The 24,614-nt window shown below is 43.9% G+C and overlaps 1 protein-coding gene across 1 annotated transcript; it reads left to right on the top strand.

Moving 5' to 3' along the window:
• Positions 1-5,545: 5,545 nt before the first annotated feature.
• LOC141107132 (carbohydrate sulfotransferase 6-like) lies at positions 5,546-7,201 on the top strand. Its single transcript, XM_073597883.1, has one exon. The coding sequence runs from the start codon at positions 5,731-5,733 to the stop codon at positions 6,847-6,849; it is 1,119 nt and encodes a 372-aa protein (XP_073453984.1). The 5' UTR covers positions 5,546-5,730; the 3' UTR covers positions 6,850-7,201.
• The last annotated feature ends 17,413 nt before the right edge of the window (positions 7,202-24,614 follow it).

A 24,614-nucleotide genomic window follows, 5' to 3' on the forward strand; every position in this document is an offset into this window, starting at 1 on the left:
GTGTGAAAAAAATGATAAAATTTCAGTTTGGGTACACTGTTGCATGACCGCGCAATTGTCATTCAAAGTGTGACAGCGCTGAAAGCCTTGGCCTGGGCAGGGATGCCCAGTAGGCAAATGGTTAAAGTGGAATTCCAACTTAACCCTAACTACTCCTAAAAATGATCCATCTCCTTCCTAACACTAATGCCGCGTACACACGATCGGATTTTCCGACAACAAAACCGTGGATTTTTTTCCGAAGGATGTTGGCTCAAACTTGCCTTGCATACACACGGTCACACGAATGTTGTCGGAAATTCCGAACGTTAAGAATGCGGTGATGTACAAGACATACGACGAGCCGAGAAGAATGAAGTTCAATAGCCAGTGCGGCTCCTTCTGCTTCATTCCAAGCATGCGTGAGCTTTTGTGCGACGGACTTGTGTACACACAATCGGACTTTCCGACAAGTGAAGATGTCGAAAATTTTGAGAACCTGCTCTCGAATATTTGTGGCCGGAAATTCCGACAGCAAATGTTCGATGGAGCCTACACACAGTCGGACTTTCCAACAACAAGCTCACATCCAACATTTCTCGTCGGAAAGTCCAACCGCGTGTACGCAGCATTATGCTAACTAATATGTATCAGAAATAAGTGTAGGGCTTCACATAAAAAAAAGTATTTACCATTAAAAAATTCTGTAAGCGAGAGGGAGGAGGAAGCCTGAGGAGAGGAAGTCCATTACATGGGTGAAGGTCTGCTTTAACCTGGCAGTGCTGGGAGAACCCCACCGCAAGAGACTCTATTTCCCCAGGGTTCAGCTTTAATCTTTATAGTCTATATCAGTGATGGCGAACCTTGGCACCCCAGGTGTTTTGGAACTACATTTCCCATGATGCTCAACTACACTGCAGAGTGCATGAGCATCATGAGAAATGTAGTTCCAAAACATCTGGGGTGCCAAGATTCGCCATCACTGGTCTATATCCTCCAAACAGCAATCTTCCTAAGGTGTCACACGACTTTTGGCCATTGGATAACTTCCACCCCTTCGGCAATGACCATGGTGTCGGGGCACACCCCCTGTATTTCTACATGCAAAGTCATCATGATGCTAGCCACAGTAGCCAGACTGCCAGTGATACAGCCCCTGTAGTCCTACAGGTAGGGACATGATGACGCAAAGTATCACAGCAATGTCATATGTAGTTCTCAGCGCACTTTGGACTCCCTCAGTTAGCAAATTGAGAAGAGGAGATCTTCACTGTATCTGAGCACCACAAACCAAAAACACTATTTAATTCATTTTTAATATTCAATGCAAACTCCCCCATCCAGCCATGTCTCCATGCTTATTTTGGTGGAAAATCACTTTGAAAAACACCCCCCCTAGCACTTTTGGCTGTGGCCATCTTGAGTAAGTGCAAATGATTCATGTAGAATTTACTTCCTGCAATCCATCTGCCCTTAGCTCAGGCACGCAGACAGGAGGATGTGCTTAGCGGAGAAAATCCCTCCTCCCCTCCTGAAGACTCCTGGGATGTAGGACATCATTTGCCTAGGCCAGCAACCAGGAAGTAACTGAAGAAATGTAAAAAAAAATGTAAGAATAAAAAAAAAAAAGCTTAAAGCAAGTAAATATGATATATTTTCCTATCGATTTACTAATGCTATCAGCATGAGGACTACAAATAATCAATGTTGATTGGGAGAGTGAAGTTCCACTTTAAGAGTGGGTTCACACTATTGCAGACTGGATGAGGGTCAAATTCGCATGTCAGGAGATTGTGACCAGCTCTCTATGGAGCCGATTCACAAATCTCCGGAGCGGCTCCAATGCGCATTGCACAGGAGTCCTGTGTGTCTTCTGGTCCATTTCAGGTCCGAATTCAGCCAAAAATTCGGGCTGAAATCGGACCTGAAATGGTGAAAAGAGGTGCACCGGACCCCAGCCTAAGGGGGGGGTATGATCACCATGTATAAATATATAAGTGGTCCATATAGTGAACTTGGTGTTCAGTTATTCACTTTAATGTCATCACAGAGGACAAGGGGGCACTCTTTATGTCTGGAGGAAAAGAGATTTCATGTCCAAATGCGGAAAGGAAATTTCACAGTAAGAGCTGTAAAAATGTGGAATAGACTAAGCCAAGAGCTGGTTTGAAAAAAGGCCTGGATTCTTTCCTAAATGTACATAGTATAACTGGGTACTAACATTTGGTTGTTTTTTTCTCTTGGTTGAACTGAATGGACTTGTGTCTTTTTTTCAACCGGGATTCTTGAAAAGCTTAATACTAAATGGGACATGTTGGGTGCCACCAACATTTTCTGAAATACAAGCAAATCTAATATTTATAACTTGTAGTCATACATCATAAAATTACAATTACATGACAAAATTACATGTCACAGCTGGTAATTCTATTAAAGATGGTTGAAGACAGATAAACCATACACATAGGTCTGATTTTTTTTCCAGGTGTAATTTCTTTTTGTACATATTGATATTAACCACTTTCCGCCTGCGCTATAGCCGAAAGACGGCTACGTGGGCTTAAATTGCTGGGAGGGCGTACATGGATGTCCTCCCGTTCTCACGCTTCCCACGCACCCCCTGGGGGAGTCTGTGAGACTCAGCTGATAATAGATCGTGTAGAAGGCCAATCCCAGCAGGAAATAAACTGATGGCGGTTATCGTTTTTTTTTTTTCTTCGCACTTCAGAGTGAAAAAAAAGGAAAAAAAAGGCCCCAGCTTCTGTTAGAGGGTTTAGAGGGACATCGGTCCCCTTAGCGGCTGCATGCGCTGCTAATCAGTGCCATCTATCAGTGCTGCCTACCAGTGCCACCTATCAGTGACCACCAGTGCAGCATATGAGTGCCCATCAGTGCCCTTCGGTGCTGGCAATTAGTGCCTCATCATCAGTGCTGCCTATCAGTGCCCATCAGTGCTGCCTAATAGTGCCCATCAGTGCCTATCAGTGCCACCTCTCTGTGCCGCCTATCAGTGCCACCTATTAGTGCCAATCTATGCCACCCATCAGTGCAGCTTCATCAGTGCCCACCAGTGCCGCCTCATCAGCGCCCATCAGTGCAGCCTTTCTGTGTCCATAAGTGCCACCTATCTGTGCCGCCTCATCAGTGCCACCTCTCTGTGCCACCTATCAGTGCCACCTATTAGTGCCCATCTGTGCCACCCATCAGTGCAGCCTCATCAGTGCCCACCAGTGCTGCCTCATCGGTGCCCATCAGTGCAATCTGTGCCCATAAGTGCCACCTATCAGTGCCACCTCATCAGTGCCCATCAGTGCCGCCTCATCAACGCACATCAGTGAAGGAGAAAAATTACCTGTTTGCAATATATATATATATATATATATATATATATATATATATATATATATATATATATATATGTGTATATATATATAAACTTAAAACAAGATATGAAAAACATTTTGTTTTTTTTCAAAAATTTCGATTTTTTTTTTGTTTGTTTATCAAAAAATTAAAAATCCAGTGGTGATTAAATACTACCAAAAGAAAGCTCTATTTGTGTGAAAAAAAATGATTAAAATTGAATTTGGGTACAGTGTTGCATGACCACTCAATTGTCCTTCAAATTGTGACAGCGCTGAAAACTAAAAATTGGCCTGGGCAGGAAGGGGGTATAAGTGCCCAGTAAGCAAGTTGTTAATAATGTTTCCAAAAACCCAGAATGTTTTCTCACAACGCTTCCATGAACAGGAAAAAGATTGACAATGGGAGTAGGTCTGGAATAATCTTCAGCCATTATAAAATCAAGTCAAAATCATAATAAATCATAAATCATAAGCCATTATAAAATCAGATGCTACTGTTTAAGTGTCCATCCAGTCCAACAGGGGTGGGGGTGGGGGGGGGCAAGAGGAGGAGAAGAACCACAAAGGATATCACAAAATAGGGAAAATTCTCCCTGCTGCTGCCAAGGGGATGCAATCACAACCATAGGATCAATAATATGACACTATCATTGTCTTCCAAATCCACCTCATATCCACCAAATGTCCTACTGAATGGCTTTGCCCAGAAGCCAATAAGTATTAAGTTTTTCAAGACTAATATGTAGTTCTCATCCACACACCTGCAAGGGAGCCAATAAGACCCCGTGATTTGTGACAGGGTTGGAGAAAGGCAAATCTGCAGCATGGTACATGAAATTGTTTTTGGATCAACTACTAATTTATAAAGAAGAATATTTAGAGAGTGTTGGGAAGTTTCTTGGGGATGGGCTTTAATTATAACATTAACATTAATATTTCTGTTATATAAATAAATAATTGTTCATTTCAGATCCTCTTGCTCAATTGCAGCAAAGTGGTGAAATTGCTCAGCTCATTATTACTTTTCAGTGTATGTTCCATACAATGACATCACAATCACTAGAATCATTATGTGCACCTTAGCATAGTCACATTCAGCTGGACGTGTTCTGCAAGATGTTTTGTTGCTCATCCACAGAGCTTCCTCAGTTTTAATGAGTGTCATCGATAGAGTCAATTGCCATGGAATGTGTCAAGGCAGATGTTTATTGTCCAAGAACAGGATGGTAGGTGTGAAAGGTTGTGAAGCTTCCCTGTTCTTAGTACATAAACCATTTACATGGTACCATAAAGTCTGGGATGGGTACAGCATTATAGGTAGGTGTGAAATGCCCCCACCCCCTGTTTTCACATACCTGGTAGAGGCCGAACTGATGAGTACACTCTCCCTTACATATCCTGTCCTGCTTGTGCCCTGAGATTGATGACAGGGTAGGACAGGTTCAGGTGCCTGTAATAAGTCCTGGCCAGCATAAGAACTGGATCTTGCGATGGTAGCTGAGGAACAGGGACTCGAGCCGAATGTCGTCACAGAGCCGGCAGAAGCAGGAGGCGGGAACGTGGTCAAACAGGCAGAAGATGGCAATGGGTGGGCAGAAGGAGCACAGATTCATAAAATGAGAGTGTAAACAGGTTCCAGGCCAAAGTCAGCATCAGATGGGCAGCAGGCGAAGGGAAAAGTAAGGTGCAGAGTCAAGAAGCAAGACAAAGGTCCGCAAGGATACAGATTGGGCGTAGTCAAAAGGAAAAAACAGGTATAGCACAGGAACAAGCAGGGTCTGATTACAGGAGGTGACAACCACTCAGCAATGATCCTGAGTCTTGCAGTGCTCATGAGCACGCTAATGCTCATGTGCATGTGTATAGGGTGTTCAAGCGTTGATGCTTGATGCGCGCACGGTTCTACTTTTGTGCACTTGAGCACGGGCATGAACTCAGTTTTCCTGACACCTGTTTAGGGATGGTTGTTCTGGTTTGACATTGATTACCTATTTCCAGCTTTATGTAAACCAGTGTCCTCTCTGTCCAAAATGTGCAACTCAAAGTCTTTGAATGTAGGAAGACAATCAGCATTTTCCTTGACACTGGATTAGGTTGAATGAGTTACCCTTGTGTCTACAATGATTCTGTTATAGCTAGTAGTACTTCTGATACATATTAGAACTGAAAAAACTGCTTGGAAATGCTTACCTTTACAGATGTCCAGTTGAGTGTTGCTAAAAACTACTAGCTATACCACGACCTGGATGAATGGTAACCTTCAAATATATATGCGCCTTGGTTTCCTTCATGCATTATAATTGTTTAGCTTCAAAGCCTTCTCACGTTTTATTGTTCTACTTAACACCTTCCTTTTTCTTTTCTCCCCCCCAGGTTCAGTTAGACCATGTCCATTCGCTTAATTTTCTTTCTCTCCCTCTTGTTCTTCTTACTTCTCTTCCTTTACCAGTTTGTCCATTTCAGCCATATTTCCTATATCTCCTCTTCTCATAATTACCAGAAGAGGCCTGTGCACGTCCTCATATTATCTTCCTGGCGCTCTGGTTCTTCATTCCTTGGGCAGATCTTCAACCACCACCAAGATGTCTTCTACCTCTTTGAGCCTGGACGTCCCGTGTGGATGAGGTTTAGGAGAGAGAGTGTTGAGCTACTTCACTACCTGGTCAGGGATCTCTTCCGATCACTTTTTACTTGTGATGTGTCTCCACTGAAACAATACCTTCCTGGAGGTGGGCAGCGAATTTCTGAAATGGGTTTCTTTGCAGAGAGCCGTGCTTTGTGTTCTCCACCATCTTGCTTTGGTTACATCCCATCTGAAGGTTTTGATCGTCAGAAATGCTTGTACCGTTGTAAAAACACGTCGTTGAATAGAATGGCAGAGGCATGTACCACATACAGTCACGTAGTGATGAAAACAGTTCGCATCCTTGACTTGTCGATCCTGCTTCCACTTTTCCGAGACCCTGCTCTTGACCTACGGATTCTGCACCTTGTAAGAGATCCTCGAGCTGTTGCATTGTCAAGGAAATATTTTAGTCTCTCTTTTGATAACCAAATCGTACTTAAGAAGGAAACACAAAACAACAAGAATACTGCCAACCAGGTCATGGCAAAGATCTGCAATGCTCAGGTAGCCATAAACAAACTGGCCAAGGCAGCAGGACATTCACTGCAGGGGCGATACATGCTTTTACGTCATGAAGATCTGGCTATGGAGCCCATTAAAAATGTCAAAGAGATTTATAAATTTGCTGGTCTAAAAATGTCTGATAATCTGAACCGATGGATCTATAACATTACACACTCCGAGGATAGAAAGAAAGGTGGGTTCTTGTCATTTTCAAGGCACTCCTCAAAAGTTGTACAAAAGTGGAGAACGATAATGGACTTCAAAAGGGTGAAGGAGATTGAACAGGTTTGCAGAGACGCCATGGAAAATTTTGGTTATTTGCCAGTGAAATCCTTAAAGGAGCAAAAAAACATGACTGTCAATCTAATTTTATAGTGTGTTACAAAAACTGTCTATAAAACAAAGGCTTTTAAAAGTTAAAGTTTTACAACTTCGAAAGTAGAAGCAAAAGTAGGAATGTACTGTAAGTGAACCATTAAAAGGGAGAACCTGACTTTTTTCTTTTTACCTTTGTTATCTGTCATATTGTTATACTACTATTTTTGTTTATACTGCAGTATATTTTTGTAAGATTTGTATAGAATGGAAAACCTTAGACCTTGCTTTTGTTCTGTTGTCTATGTCTCCTAAGGAAGATTTTCCTTTACTTTCTGCCCCTGGGGCACCAGGAAAGGAGCTGGGGAGATTCTCTTTAGCAGAAACACAACCAGAAATAAAAACATGTTTTAGCTAGAGGGTGAAGAACGTTTACTGGGATATAAAGTGAAGGCAATTGTGATAATAGATAGATCCCCACAGTTACATCCTTTTGTACCACCTGCCCCACCCTATTAGATTGTAAGCTCTTCTGAGCAGGGCCCTCTTAATCATCTTGTATTTTATTGTATTATAACTGTATTGTCATAGTGGGCGTGACGAAAAATGGGCGTGGCTCAAGAGGGTGTGGTTAGAGTCTGAGATGAATGAGGGATGAGGGATGAGAGGGAGAGAGGGGGAAAGGGGGAGAGGGGGAGAGGGGGAGAGGGAAATGAGGGGACAGCAGCCCCAGATCCTACACAATAAAAATATGTGTATTTTAGAAAGTTTAACAGTCAGCAGATAAAGATACTCCAAACACCTGGTGTTAGCACTTCAATCATCCCGGCACCATGGTTGTTATGGTGTCAGGATGATTGAAGTGCATTATTTCTATTATTACATTGTAATATAAAATTAAATCATTCAACTCACCATAATGCAGAATCAGTGGGATCCCTGAGCGTGTCACTAGCCAGGTCGCCTGCCACCAGCCATCCATCCTTGCGTCAAATGTCCCAGCAGAGTCCGTCCTTGCATCAGGTGCCCCCAGCGGAGCCCCCCCTCACACCAGGAGTCCCCGGCGGAGCCCCCCTCACACCAGGAGTCCCCGGCGGAGCCCCCCCTCACACCAGGAGTCCCCGGCGGAGCCCCCCTCACACCAGGAGTCCCTGGCGGAGCCCCCCCTCACACCAGGAGTCCCCGGCGGAGCCCCCCCTCACACCAGGAGTCTCCGGCGGAGCCCCCCTCACACAAGGAGTCCCCGGTGAAGCCCCCCCTCACACCAGGAGTCCCCGGCGGAGCCCCCCCTCACACCAGGAGTCTCCGGCGGAGCCCCCCTCACACAAGGAGTCCCCGGCGAAGCCCCCCTCACACCAGGAGTCCCTGGCGGAGCTCCCCCTCACATCAGGTGTCCCCGGCGGAGCCCCCCCTCACATCAGGTGTCCCCGGCAGAGCCCCCCTCACATCAGGTGTCCCCAGTGGAGCCCCCCCTCACATCAGGTGTCCCTGGCGGAGCTCCCCCTCACATCAGGTGTCCCCGGCAGAGGCCCCCCTTACATCAGGTGTCCCCAGTGGAGCCCCCCTCACATCAGGTGTCCCCAGCGGAGCTCCCCCTCACATCAGGTGTCCCCGGCGGAGCCCCCCCTCACATCAGGTGTCCCTGGCGGAGCCCCCCCTCACATCAGGTGTCCCCGGCAGAGCCCCCCCTCACATCAGGTGTCCCCAGTGGAGCCCCCCTCACATCAGGTGTCCCCGGCAGAGCCCCCCCTCACATCAGGTGTCCCCAGTGGAGCCCCCCCTCACATCAGGTGTCCCCAGCGGAGCTCCCCCTCACATCAGGTGTCCCCGGCGGAGCTCCCCCTCACATCAGGTGTCCCCAGTGGAGACCCCCCTCACATCAGGTGTCCCCAGTGGAGCCCCACCTCACATCAGGTGTCCCCAGTGGAGCCCCCCTCACATTAGGTGTCCCCAGTGGAGTCCCCCCTCACATCAGGTGTCCCCGGCGGACCCCCCTCACATCAGGTGTCCCAAGTGGAGCCCCCCCTCAAATCAGGAGTCCCACAGCGGTGCGCCCCCCCCCTCACATCAGGAGTCCCACAGCGGTGCGCCCCCCCTTCCTCAGAGGTGTCCTAGTAGTCAGTGTCCGCATGGCTAGAACCCCCACCCCTTTCCATATCAGACTGGCAGCAAGGCGGGGGGTAGGCGGGGCGAGGCGGAGCGGGGCGGAGGGTGGGCGGCGACGCAGGAGCTCCGTCTAGCCCCCCCCAGCCATCTTCCTGAACTTCATTAAAATGGCGGCCGGCGGAGACAATGTAGACCTCTAGCGGCGGCGGCAGCGATGGCGGCGAAAATCGTGAAGAACCGGATTTCTCGGGACATTTACCGGGACACCACAAATTCGGGAATGGCGTCCAAGTCCCGGGAATGTCCCGGGAAATCCGGGACAGTTGGCAACTATGTATAGTGTGTACTTGTCTCAATCTAGAGCACTAAGTGTCATTTCTGCCTTCTGCCTCTGCCTTCTGCCTCATTCCTCTGAATAGTGTCTTCTGACAAGTTTTCCTGACACCAAGTGAAAAAAAGCTGACAGGGGAGGGATCTCCAGAACACGGCCTGTGATTTACAGCCTCAGCTCTGTTCCTGTGTGCTGTGTGAAGGGGGGTGTCCTTTCCCTGTGTAATTGTAGCTCCCCGTCCCCTGTTTTCTGACAGCTCAGACAAGCTGTATAAATTCTGGATGGCTGTAGAGAAGAGATAACTGCAGATAAACAGGTACAACTTATTTAGGAGGATTTGTTTTATTTCTGTGTACCACCTGAGGCCAGTCACTTTACTGGCCATATGTAAGGGTTTTTCAACCACTATAAGTTCACACATATGCAGGTGCTGCATGTTGCGTTTGTGTGGGCATTTCCTGTACCTGAAGGAAACATGGGGAAAAAGTCCCTGACCCTTTTTTGATGTAATACCATGCAGTTTCAGGCACCCAAAATCTGCACATTTTCTGATGTGTGGGGGTAGGGAATTAACGGCACCCCTGCACATCTGCAAAAGAGCAACATGTCTTGCCTCGGTGCTATTAGCACATGCTCCCCTGACTGGCATATGTCAGAACCTAGCCATGCTGCAATCCCCTGGTTGTATGCATGTATACCCAATTTTTCCAAAATATCAGCATTATAGCTAATAGCAGGGGCGTATGTACAGGGGTTGTAGGGGTCGCCATTGCACATCTGGTCCCCCTGTATACCTGGATGGGGGGCATCGGGTGGCGGCGGTATGTAAAGGAACCGATAGCTCCATGCAGCCGCTGGATGCCAGCTTCTCCTCCTCTCCCTTCTGCAGACATTCAGCAGTTGCAGGAAGGAAATGGAGGGCATCGGTTGCTCTACATGCCTCCCCCCTTGGCCTCCCTATCCCTGTCCTGCTGCCTTGGGCCCCTGTGTGCTTCCCTAGTCACCCATTGCACCCACAGCGCTGCCTTGTTTCCCCCTCCCACCTCCCGCCATCTGTGGGGGATCTGTCAGGATGGAGAGCGGGGAATTATCAGGAAGCTCTGTACAGAGCTATTCCTGTTCATTCATTCTGTGCTGCTGAGGCTGCAGAGATGGAGATTAGGGTGTCCTCATTCTCCTTTCTCTGTCTCATAGGTCTGTTTAGACCCCAGATATTTCACCAAAGCCCCCCAACGAGGGTTCTGAATTTTTTTTTTAAATAATAGCAAATAAAATTGTAAAAAAAAAGTTTAATGAATTAAATAAAATGGTAAAAAATGATTAAAAAAATAAAATAATAAAATAAACTATTGACACCAGTGGCGGAACTACCGGGGTCACAAAAGTCGCACTTGCGACTGAGCCCTGGTGTTACACCACCGTGGAGGGACTCCAAGACAACAGGAAGGGGGTCTACTCCGGGACCATAATAAAGGGTCCCACGATGGTAGTAAAGGGCCCCAGGATCAGTGAGAAGGGCGCCAACATGGGGCCAGGGGGGCTCTTCATGGTTTCTTGCACCAGAGCCCTGGAGGTTCTAGTTAGCCTCTGGCTATTAGGCATGGTTTGGGAAAAAGAATTGACCAACACTAGGACAGTACGTGGATGTGACCAGGTAGAATAGGCTAAAATGAGGAACACAAACAGGGCAGGTATTTTGCTACAATACAAAATTCAAGTGTATCATCTCAGAGACACTTCCAAAAAGCTGACCAGCAGTGGGGCAGTTTTGTGAGTAGACTGAAGACAAGGCAGCTGTTCCGTTACATTGAATACAAAAGCATACTGTCCCAGAGATACCAGCACGGAGGTGGTAGTTTAACATGTATCCAGATGGAATAGTCCAGACCAGCCTTTCTTGACCTTGAAATAACTTTTTGGTCTCAGGCAACCCCTACTAATAATTACTATATGTACAGCTCACAGTACATTGGTGTGGTGGTCAGTGGGAAGAATGCTCCTTACACTTGTGGTCATTAGGAAGAATGCCCCCTGTATAGATAGCTGAAAAGATAATTGGTGTCAGTGGTTACTTATCTGAGGGGCAAAAGTTGCAAGGAGCAACCTTGGCGATCTTCAGAACCCTGGTTGAGGAACACTGGTCCAAACTGTGCAGACACAAACACAGCAGGTTTGTTTTATACAATGAAAAATCAGATACATTTGTGAAAAACAATTAAAGATAGACAGGAGAACAACAGTATGTGAGGTGTTCAAAGGGACCATAATGAGTTACCCGGGTCAAGTTTTTATGGGGGGTACTTAAATCTTGATACCAAAATCTTTGAAGTACCAAAAAAAAGATGCCATTCTTGGGGCATATTTAAGACCTTCCCGACCAGCCCATAGCACAATGATGGCCGTGCGGGAGCACTGTTGTTCTGGGAGGATGTTATATGATGTCATCCCAGAACGTACCTCTCGTGGGGCTGTGCAGCAGCACAATCTGTCCACTGGACACAGCCAATGACTGATCACTGTATCGGCCCTCTGCGAGTACTATGTGATCTTTCTGACGAATCACAGCAGATCACATGACAATTGTAAACCATGAATGTCCTTTCATGCCATCCATTGTATACAATTGTGTTGCTAGCTGTGATTGGTCACAGTGATCACATGGTACAGACAGGGCCGATCACAGCCCATCTGTACCATGTGATTAGCTTTGGCCAATCGCAGCTAATCATAACAAAAGACACTGAATGAACCAGTTTCATTCAGTAAAAATGATTGCTTATACCAATGAAATTCACTGGTATAAGAAATCACAATGTCTACTGTGACCAGTCAGTGTCCCTTATCACCTCCACACCAGTTATATGATAATGCTGCACTGCACTGGTGACAATATATAAAAAAAAAAAAAAATGAAAAAATGTTTTTTTTTTAATTTCTTTATTTTCCAAATAATTGTGACAAAAATTACAACTTCAAAAAAACCACCATGCCTCTTACCAAATACCTTGGACTGTCTACTTTCCAAAAAGGGGTCATTTGGGGTGTTATGGAGCTGTCCTGGTATTTTCGGGCCTCAAGAAATGAGATAGGCCGTTAGTACATCAGGGCTGATCGATTTTCCAGATATAATTTGTGGACTCTATAACTTTCCTACAGACTAAATAATATATACTGATTTTATTATTATTATTATTATTATTATTATACAGGATTTATATAGCTCCAACATTTTGCACAGCGCTTTACAAAATTAGGGCAGACAGTACAGTAACAATATTCAATACAGGAGCTCCCTAGAGCTTACAATCTAGGAGGAAGGGTCATGTGATCCAAAAGGTAATAACAGTGGGGAATGATCTGATGGAGAAAATAAAAATTGGGGGGATAGGTGGGGGTAGAATAGGCTTCTCTGAAGGGAAGGGTTTTCAGGGATTGTCTAAAAGCAAACAGAGTAGGAGATAGTTGGATAGATTGGGGTAGGGAGTTCTATAGGATAGGAGAGACTGGGGAAAAGTCCTGGAGGTGAGCATAGGTTATGATCACTAAAGCAAAGTAGCAGAATACATTTTGACCCAAATTTATGAAGATTATTTATTTGCAAATTTTGATAACCGAAAAGAAGAAAAACACTATTTTCGGTCTTTTTTTGTTTATTTAGCAAAAATAAAAACCCCAGTGGTGATTAAATATCACCAAAAGAAAGCTCTATTTGTGTGAACAAAATGCTAAAAGTTTCATATGGGTACAGTGTTGCATGACTGCGCAATTGTCATTCAAAGTGTGACAGCGCTGAAAGCTGAAAATTGGCCTGGGCAGGAAGGGGGTAAAAGTACCCAGTAGGCAAGTGGTTATAAGGCTGCACTCACATCTGAGCAGTGTCTTTTTGAGAGTTTTTCTGGCATTTCTTGGTGCGTTTTTATGTGTGATTTTGGCACGTTTTTGTGCGCCACTTGCGCATTTCTATGCAGCGTTTTTGAGTTTTGGCATTTTTTTTATTACCAAATAGAGAAAACTAACATCTGTTGCATCATTTGTTGCTAGGTATTTCAGCTTTTTTAGCGTTGTCATTAGCTTTCATTTTTTTAAAAAATTATTGTTATTCATGTATTATTATTTGTTTTCGTTAGGGTAAGGGGTGAAAGTTAAGGTTAGGAGTAGGATTAGGGGTTAGGGTGTCACGTACCTTGGTTGGAGGCCGAGTTGATGAGAGGGCTTCCCTTGCGGCTCTCCAAGCACACCTGAATGTGGTGACAGAGGTACAAGACTCAAAGAAGCACGGGCGCATTTCTATTAATTTCTATGGAAATCAAAACATGCCAAAAACCCTAAAATTTGCCCGATTCGAGCAACAAAGAAAGCTCCAGAACTTTTTTGAGCCTCAGGCATTTCTCTTGAGGCGACTCATAGTGGAGATGTGAACTGTTTCCATAGAGAATAATTGAAAAACGCTGAGGTGTGAATGGGGCCTGAAGGACATAGTTGCCAACATCGAAAAAAAAAATTTTAGGGACACTTTTTTGGCTGTAGGTGGAGTCTTGTTTTAATTAGGGGCGGGGGCATGCATTTGTGGGCGTAACAAAGGGGAAAAGCAAAAAGTCGGCGTGGTTTATGCGAAATAGTGGGCGTGTCTTAATGGGGCGTGGCTCAAAGGGGGTGTGGTTCAAGTCTGAGATGAATGAGGGGGGGAGAGGGATGGAGGGACAGCAGCCCTAGATGCTACACAACAATGGAAATATATGTATTCTAGAAAGTTTAACAATCAGCAGATAAAGATACTCCAAACACCTGGTGTTAGCACTTCAATCATCCTGGCACCATGGTTGTTATGGTGTCAGGATGATTGAAGTGCATTATTTCTATTATTACATTGTAATATTAAATGAAATCATTCAACTCACCATAATGCTGAATCAGTGGGATCCCTGAGCGTGTCACCTGCCACGGTGCCTGCCACCAGCAGAATCTGTCCTTGCATCAGGTGCCCCCAGCGGAGCCCCCCTTACATCAGATGTCCCCAGCGGAGCCCCCCTTACATCAGATGTCCCCAGCGGAGCCCCCCTCACACCAGGAGTCCCCAGCGGAGCCCCCCTCACACCAGGAGTCCCTAGCGGAGCCCCCCCTCACACCAGGAGTCCCCAGCGGAGCCCCCCTCACACCAGGAGTCCCCAGCGGAGCCCCCCTCACACCAGGAATCCCCAGCGGAGTCCCCCCTCACACCAGGAGTCCCAATTGGAGCCCCCCTCACACCAGGAGTCCCCAGCGGAGCCCCCCTCACACCAGGAATCCCCAGCGGAGTCCCCCCTCACACCAGGAGTCCCCAGCGGAGCCCCCCTCACATCAGGAGTCCCCAGCAGAGCCCCCCTCACATCAGGAGTCCCCAGCGGAGCCCCCCCTCACATCAGGATGTGTTGGGAAGAGCAACACGGTAAGACCATTATGGACTGTTCCATAGGAGCTGTTTCTGAAGCACATGTTGGAAAAACCGCAACACAGTAAGAGAGTTATGGACTGTTCCATAGGAGATGTTCCTGTTGAAAAATGCAACACAGTAATACAGTTAAGGACTGTTCCATAGGTACTGGTTCGAAAACACAGGATGGGAAATGACACGCGTTAAGACATTTATGGACTGTTCAATGGGAGCCGTCTCTGAAGAAGGGTGGTATGCGCCCTTTAGGCGCAAAGCGGCATATGTTGGATAGCAACATGGTCTAGCATCATATTTATTATCCAGAGTTTGAATTGGATCTGTCATAAATCCGTTACATATCAGTTTCCTATTCCCAAAGATCACACAGGCTAATCCTTGCAATTCCATGGTTTTAAAAGGGTTTCTTTCTGGTTGATACAACCAAGCATTTGCTTTCCTGGGGGGGTCTGGAATGTCGTTTCTCAGCTCTTGGCTCCGGACCGTCTATTGCTATAACGCAAACTTGAAAGGGGCCATGGCTGACAGGATGATTGATGATGGTGGGTGACAAAGATCAATAGATCAACAGGCACCTAAAGATTGACATGGACAATGCCAAAGTACAGCAGGGAAGACAGTACTGTTGAGAAGGACTGCCCCATAAATACTGTGATTCATCAAAAGTCTAGATGGGATGGCAATGGGGTTGGGTTTGAATGGTGTATGATCGAAGTATAAAAGACTGAGCAAGGAAGAGAAATAGCCCCTTTTCCCCTTTGGATCATGGCTTGGGCCGATGCCTCATGGCTCTGGCCCTCTCTTGGTCATCTGAGCATAGCTGGAAGAAACAAAGCCCTGCAGAGAGCCTTGTGATAAGTATCCTTGATGTTCTTGTAGTATATGTTCTGATTGTTGGTCTGTGTTTGTAATATCTTTCTCTAGTATTTCATGTTAGCTTTCTTATAAAGACTTTATTACTTATAAACCGTGTGTTTGGTTTCATAGCTAACCTTGCATTATTGTGATATCAACAGTGGTCAGAGTTTTAACAGACTAATTAACTATAGAGATTAGACAAATTAATATATAGATACATAATATTTATTGTATCTTAGTTACTTCAGTTGGTATGATTTTTTTTAATGAAATGTTGTGTTTGATTTATGCTAGATGTAACGGGACGCAGATCTTTAAAAAAACTTCAACTTTTGTCTCATCAGTCCACACAATGTTTGCCCAAAAGTCTTGGGAATAATCAAGATGTGAGACGAGACTTTGTGTTCTTTTGGGTCAGCAGTGGCTTTGGCCTTGGAACTCTCCCATGCACGCCATGTTTGCCCAGTCTTTCCTATTGTTGAATCATGAACACTGATCTTACCGGAGGCAAGTGAGGCCTACAGTTCTTTCGATGTTGTTCTGGGTTCTTTTATGACCTTCTGGATGAGTCGTCGTTGTGCTCTTAGAGTAATTTTGGGAGGCCGACCACCACTGGGAAATTTCACCACTGTTCCAAGTTTTCTCCATTTGTGGATAATGGCTCTCAACGTGGTTCGCTGGGGTCCCAATGCCTTAGAAATGGTTTTGTAACTCTCTTTCCAGGGCTGATACATGTCAATTATATTGTTTCTCATTTATTTTGTTTTCTCAATTTCTTTAGATCACAGCATGATGTGTTGCTTTTTGAGATCTTTTAGCATGCTTTACTTTGTCAGACAGCTTCTATTTAAAGGGGGGTACCGGCCGCTATTTATTTATTTTTTAAAAGTCAGCAGCTACAAACACTGTAGCTGCTGACTTTTATTAAGGACACTTACCTGTCCAGGGAGCCCGCGATGTCGGCCCCCCCGAGGCCAATCCGTCCATCGGATCGGCCGATGGCGCCTCCATCCTAACTAAGGGAAACAGGTAGTGGAGCCTTGCGGCTTCACTACCTGTTTCCTACTGTGCATGCGCAAGTCGTGCGGCGCTTTGTGAATAACCCCGTCGTCTCCTGGGACACACACAGTTCCCATAAAGCAACGGGGCCGCTCACCGAAGGAGGAGGAAGTGCCGCGAAATAGGAATAGGCAGATTAGGAAGACTGCCTAGCAACAGGGGTTTCAGGTAAGTTTAAAACATTTTTTTTTTTTTTTATTTTTATGAATTTTAATGCTATTACTGTTTTTAGGGTGGACCTCCACTTTAACTGATTTCTTGATTCAACAGGTCTGGCAGTAATCAGTAATCAGGCCTGGATATAGCAAATGGAATTTAACTCAGCTTCCCAAAAAATGTGGTTATTTGTGCTATAGCAAAGGGGGGGGGGCGCAATTACTTTTTTCTTTCATTTTGGATAGAGTAGGGTTTTTTGCTACCTGGGTCCCATAGAGGTGATATCCCTTCACTTCCTGTCTCATAGCCAAAACAGGAAATGAGAAGAAATCCCTCCAAAGTGAGGGAATCCCTGGTTGCCACCAGAACTAGTGTCCCCATTGGAAGATTTCCTCTCTATTACTGTTTTGGTGACAAACCACAAATTTGAGATTTTTTTTCACTCTTGCTGATAGTGATAAACAGGACAAATGGAGAGGGTGAATCTCCCTAATGGGGACACGGACAGCAATGAAAACCTGACAGGGGTTCTAATCCCTCTCCACTCTATGCTCAGTTTATTAGGTTATTTCCTGTGCTGGAGGAATGTTTTTTATTGATTTAAAACAGAAAATACCAATACTTTTAATTTCTTTACAAACTCTCCAGTATATATGAATCCATACACTAAAATGTTATGTAACCTTTCACATCCTGATGTCATTTCAAAAGTATTTTTCAATGTATTTAAATCTGAAGTTTAATCTGTTTATATTTGACTTCCCTAGCGCCCCCTTTCCCCTCTTATCAATATGCTAATAAATCACAATTAGAAAAGCAACCATAGTAAATACACTGCTCTATCTTGCCATGCAAAGTCATAGATGCTTCTCTGAAATCAGCAGGAGGTGTATTTTAGGAAACTCGTACATTGGGGCCCATTTTGAATTGATAATAAATTGTTTTTTTACCTGTGTGTTGGCAGTTATTCAAAGTAGTTTGTAAAACAACCCCATGAGCAATTTATTATACAATAATTACCACCTATCTAGTAAAAAAAAAGGTCAAATATAATTACAGTAACAAATAATCACAGTAGGGATGGGCCATATGTACCTTGGATCAGTTCAGAACGTGAATATAATTCAGGTGCAGAATCCAAACCCCACTGAAGTCAATGGGACACGAATGTTAAAAAAACGGTATTGTTCATTTTCCAGGCTAATAGGCAAGGGATTGTCACACAAATGACAGAGATGTTCTAATCCCTCTCCTCTCTATATGCTCAGCTTATTAGCCTATTTCCAGTGCTGGATGAATCTTTTTCCTTGATTTAAACCAGAAATGGACACTAGATGGTGCTAAGTATCAAAGGCATTCACTGTAATACTTAACCCCATCTATTGGCCACATGCAGTATTTTCAGTTTCAACCCCTTGGCCCCAGCTAATCACATGGTACAGATGGGCTGTGATTGGCCCTGTCTGTACCATGTGATCACTGGCTAATCACAGAGATCAACACAATAGTATAAAATGAATGGCATGAATGGAAGCTATTCATTGTGAACAATTGTCATGTGATCTGCAGTGATTGGCCACAGCGATCACATGGTAACGGCAGCGGTCGGTACACTGATCTGTCATCCGGTGTGTCTGGTGGGGGGGTGGCTCTCTTATTGTGGATTGACATTATATGAAGTCCTCCAAGGATAGCGTCTCGCACGCTCCCCATGGGCTGTGCTGTGGCGCGATCTATCCACCGGACACAGCAGATAATTGTCACAGTGATCACATGGTACAGACAGGGCCATCTGTACCATGTGATTAGCTGTGACCAAGTAAACACTGAAAGAATCGATTTCATTCAGAAAAAAAAATGGTTGCTTATACCAGTGAAATTCACTGGTATAAGCAATCATAATGTTTAAAAAAAAAATAAATAAATCCTGATCACCTCCCCAGAGTATTACAGCTTTACTATGGTAACACTGGTCACAGTATGTAAAAAAAAAATCATAATAAAAAAGAAAAAAAAGATTAACTTTTTTTTTTTTTTACATAATGTCACCAGTCAGTGTCTTTGATCACCGCCACACCAGTTATATGATGATGCTATACTGCACTGGTGACAGTATGTTAAAAAAAAAAAGTGAAAAAAACTATTTTCCAAAAACTTGTGACAAAAAAATGGAAACTCGCCATGCCTCTTACTAAATACCTTGGACTGTCTACTTTCCAAAAAGGGGTCATTTGGGGGATATTTGTACTGTCCTTGTATTTTAGGGCCTCAAGAAATGAAAGAGTACATCAGGATTGATTAATCTTCAGATATATACCATAGTTTGTGGACTCTATAACTTTCCTACAGACTAAATAATATACACCGATTTGGGTTATTTTTACCAAAGAAATGTAGCAGAATAAATTTTGGTCTAAATTTATGAAGAAAGATTATTTATTTGCACAACTTTATAACAGATAAACTTTTTTTTTTTTTTTTCAATTTTCAGTCTTTTTTGTTAATGTAGCAAAAAATAAAAAAACCCAGCAGTGATTAAATACAACCAAAAGAAAGCTCTATTTGTGTGGTAAAAAAAAACCTAATAAAAATGTCATGTGGGTACAGTGTTGCATGACCGCAGAATTGTTATTCAAAGTGTGACAACGCTGAAAGCTGAAGATTGGCCTGGGCAAGAAGAGGGTGAAAGTAACTGATATTGAAGTCGTTAAAAAAACATTCAGTGGACAATTAAGGGATTGTTTATTTTTAATTCCTTTTAAAAAAAAACCTTCAAAAATATGTCAACCCAATTTCAAAAGATAAGTTTAATATATTTAAAGCTGAAGTTTAATCTGCTTATATTTGCCTTTCCTGGTGCCTCCTCAAAGTGTGTGAAATTCAGTTTGGCGGGAAGCAATGATTTTAACCAATTGGTCCACCGAACACAGTGAATCACAGATCTGGGGACCGGTGTGGTTGGCCCTGTACCATGTGATCACTGTGACCAATCACAGTGATCACACATGTAAACACAGGCTGTGATGCTGCAACCTGTGAAGAGTCTCCTCTCACAGCTAATGACAGAGAGAGAGGGCAGAGAGTGTGCAGTATAGAGCTGGGTACTGTAATATACACTGAAAAAGTAAAAAAAATAAAAATAAATAGATCAAAGCCATCTGCCATCAATCACTGTCACTAGAACAGTGCAGTGTCATTATGCTATTGCAACTCTAGTGACAGTGATCTTTTTTTTTAATGTAAAAAATAAAATTAAAAAAATTGTAAAAAATATTTTTAAAAATGTATATATTTATATATTAAATAATTAGGGGCTCATTCACACATGTGGTGCTCTCTGAAGAGCAATTTGAGAAAGACTGTTCTAAGCCATCCCTGCTCTGTCCAAATAAAAAAAAAAATTTTGGTTGGATTTGGTGCATCGTGATGCTTTCCCTAGGAGCCTCTGAATCAAAAATGTTGCGGATGAGGAGTTCTGACTTTTTGGCAAAATAAAGTAAATGTAATAGGAAGCCTGGAGTTCTTCCTAATGGAGGTGTGATGACCTGGGAACCGTCACCAACTGATGGCAAAAACAAACAGTGCAATTTATGTCCCTAAACCACACACCAGGTACTGATCTGTGAAGTGGAAACACAAAGGAAGAGGTACATTCCTGATCTAACGGGTACCTGCACAGGTAATGGATAATCTCAGCATGCTCTCACCTATGAAATGTTCACACCTGTCCTATCCAGTAGCAGCTGAACCCATTGTTAATTCTTATAACGCCCACATCCTGAACTCCCATGCTTGTGAACAATCATAGTACATATAAAATAAACTGTGTCCTTCAGACCGTATGACAGGTTTGTTTAAAAGAGATCGCATTGTGCTTTTGTACATGTTTTCTTTTGTTATTAACAACTTCCCACCCAGGCCAATTCTAGCATTTCTCCCCTACATGTAAAAATCATCATTTTTTTGCTAGAAAATTACTCAGAACCTCCATACATTATGAATACACATATGCACACACATATACATATATATATACATATAATATATATATATATATATATATATATATATATATATATATATATATATACACATTACACACACAGTATATCACAAAAGTGCGTACACCCCTCATATTTTTGTACATATTTTATTCTATCTTTTCATGTGACAACACTGAAGAAATGACACTTTGCTACAATGTAAAGTAGTGAGTGTACAGCTTGTATAACAGTGTAAATTTCCTGTCCTCTCAAAATAACTCAACACACAGCCATTAATGTCTAAACCGCTGGCAACAAAAGTGAGTACACCCCTAAGTGAAAATGTCCAAATTGAGCCCAATTAGCCTTTTTCCCTCCCCGGAGTCATGTGACTCGTTAATGTTACAAGGTCTCAGGTGTGTGAATGGGGAGCAGGTGTGTTAAATTTGGTGTTATCGCTCTCACTGTCTCATACTGGTCACTGGAAGTTCAACATGGCACCTCATGGCAAAGAACTCTCTGAGGATCTGAAAAAAACAATTGTTGCTCTACATAAAGATGGCCTAGGCTATAAGAAGATTGCCAAGACCCTGAAACTGAGCTGCAGCATGGTGGCCAAGACCATACAGTGGTTTAACAGGACAGGTTCCACTCAGAACAGGTCTCGCCATGGTCCACCAAAGAAGTTGATTGCACGTGCTCAGCGTCATATCCAGAGGTTGTCTTTGGGAAATAGACATATGAGTGCTGCCAGCATCGCTGCAGAGGTTGAAGGGGTGGGGGGGTCAGCCTGTCAGTGCTCAGACCATACGTCGCACACTGCATCAAATTGGTCTGCATGGCTGTTGTCACAGAAGGAAGCCTCTTCTAAAGATGATGCACAAGAAAGCCCACAAACAGTTTGCTGAAGACAAGCAGACTTATGCCCTGTACACACGGTCGGACTTTCCAACGGAATATGTGTTCTTTTTCCATCGGAATTTCCGACACACAAAGTTTGAGAGCAAGCTATCAAATTTTCTGACAACAAAATCCGATCCTTTAAATTCCGATCGTGTGTAGACAAATCCAACGGACAAAGTGGCATGCATGCTCAGAATAAATTAAGAGACGAAAGATATTGGCTATTGACCCGTTTATAGTCCCGACGTACGTGTTTTACGTCACCGCGTTCAGAACGATCGGATTTTCTGACAACTTTGTGCGACCATGTGCAAGACAAATTTGAGCCAACATCCGGCGAAAAAAAACGATGGATTTTGTCGTCAGAATGTCCGATCAATGTCCGATCGTGTGTACAGGGCATAATGATTACTGGATTACTGGAACCATGTCCTGTGGTCTGATGAGACCAAGATACATTTATTTGGTTCAGATGGTGACAAGCGTGTGGGGGCAACCAGGTGAGGAGTACAAAGACAAGTTTGTCTTGCCTACAGTCAAGCATGGTGGTGGGAGTGTCATGGTCTGGGGCTGCATGAATGCCAACATGTACTGTGACATACTGAAGCAGAGCACGGTCCCCTCCCATCAGAGACTGGGCTTCAGGGCAGTATTCCAACATGATAACAACCTCAAACACACCTCCAAGATGACCACTGCCTTGCTAAAGAAGCTGAGGGTAAAGGTGGACTGGCCAAGCAAGTCTTCACATGTAAACCCTATTGAGCATCTGTGGGGCATCCTCAAACGGAAGGTGGAGGAGCGCAAGGTCTCTAACGTCCACCAGCTCTGTGATGTCGTCATGGAGGAGTAGAAGAGGACTCCAGTGGCAACCTGTGAAGCTCTGGTGAACTCCATGCTCAGGAGGGTTAAGGCAGTGCTGGAAAATAATGGTGGTCACACAAAATATTGACACTTTGGCCCAATTTGGACATTTTCACTCAGGGGTGTACTCATCTTGGTTGCCAGCAGTTTAGACATTAATGGCAGTGTGTTGAGTTATTTTGAGGGGACAGCAAATTTACACTGTTATACAAGCTTTACACTCACTACTTTACATTGTAGCAAAGTGTAATTTCTTCAGTGTTGTCACATGAAAATATATATTAAAATATTTACAAAAATGTGAGGGGTGTACTTACTTTTGTGAGATACTGTATATATACAGATATAGAGACTTAAGTCTTGTACATACTATAAGAAAATTGGGCAAACATTTTCGTCCAAAGAATTTTCGTACAATTTTCGTATGGTGTGTAGACAACTTTCAACAGCTGATTCCGACTTTTCGTACGAAATTCCCGAAAGGACAAAGTCTATAATTTTTCTCGTACGGGAACAGAATGAACAATTTTCTTAATGTGTACCGCTTTCGTACAAGTAAAATCAGAAAAGAAAGACTGCGAAACAATAAACAACAAAAACAAGCCTTTGTCGTACGAGAATTTTCGTATGAATCTTCGTTCATCAGTTCCAATTTGCTATGAAACACCGAGAAATGCTGCTAGAGCCATTTTTTCATTTTTTTTTTTGTACACGTGTTAATAAAATAATTTATATGGGTTTATATGGGAGCAGGGAGTTCTTTTTTTTTTTTTTTTTTTTTTTTTTTTGGTTTATGAGGGGGCTAAGTGCATGGGGGTAACTTTAAACTTTTACCCTTTTTTTATCTTCATATATTTCATTTCATATATTTATCTTCATATATCATATAGGGGTCCAAAAGTCCCTTTGTGATACTATTTTGCTATGACAGGTTCTCTTTAAGGAGGCATCAGGGGTCTATCTACCTCTGATGTCTCACCTGCCCTACATTGAAGATAATGGAGTGCAGATCACTCTGCAGCCAGGAAAGTGACAGCCTAAAGTGATGTAACGCATGCTGCTTCCAGCTTCCTATTATGTAGAAGATCAGTGAATGGACGTTCGCTGGCCTCCCTCCTCTCTACCTGTCAGCACCTGTTCTGGGTCTCCAGGTGGGACAGAGGAGCTCAGCCGTGCACGGAAGCCATCCTGTGGATCTACAGTCATCAAACTGCCTCCACCTGGCAGCCAACAGTTGTAGCAGATGGGAGTGTATGTAAAGCCCCCCACTGCTGCCGACTAATGACAGAATAACAGAAACAGTAGCTGGGGATCTGTCATTTAGTGGCAGGAGCACAACCAGCAATATATACGATTATTACAGATGATAACCCCATTCTTCTCTCTTCTTTATCAAACCATAGGACTTGGTTCTATGGTTTGATAAAGGGGCCCTCCTGCCTGCCCTGAAACATATAGCCACATCCCCTCCACTTCCTGTCTTCACCCAGCCGAGAGAGGTGCTGTTTGGAGCCGCAGCCATCTTGCCATTTCTGGAAGCTGTTGATCCTTAGGTTCCAGCCTGAAGTCTGACAGCTGCACTTCCTTCAAGACCTCTGCTTCAACCAGCCACATGCCTGCTGAGTTCTGCAGCCTCACGGTGATTCTATAGAGGTCTATATGGCATAGTTGTCAACATTGCAAAAAAAATTTGTGGGACACTTTTTTGGCTGTAGGTGGAGCCGTCTAATAATTAGGGGGTGGGGCATGTGTTTGTAGGCGTGGCATAGCAATAAAAAAGAAACCTGTGGCGCGCGAAAAGTGGGTGTGGTTTATGTGAAATAGTGGGTGTGGCTTAAATGAGCGTGGCTCAAAGGGGGTGTGGTTAGAGTCTGAGATGAATGAGGGATGGAGAGGGAAAGGGGGAGAGAGGAATAGAGGGACAGCAGGCCCAGATCCTACACAACAATAGAAATATGTGTATTCTAGAAAGTTTAACAATCAGCAGATAAAGATACTCCAAACACCTGGTGTTAGCGCTTCAATCATCCCGGCACCATGATTGTTATGGTGTCAGGATGATTGAAGTGCATTATTTCTATTATAACATTGTAATATAAAATGAAATCATTCAACTCACCATAATGCCGAATCAGTG

The sequence above is a fragment of the Aquarana catesbeiana genome, linkage group LG09 (assembly GCF_042186555.1).
Source record: "Aquarana catesbeiana isolate 2022-GZ linkage group LG09, ASM4218655v1, whole genome shotgun sequence".
In the NCBI taxonomy this organism is placed as follows: Eukaryota; Metazoa; Chordata; class Amphibia; order Anura; family Ranidae; genus Aquarana; species Aquarana catesbeiana.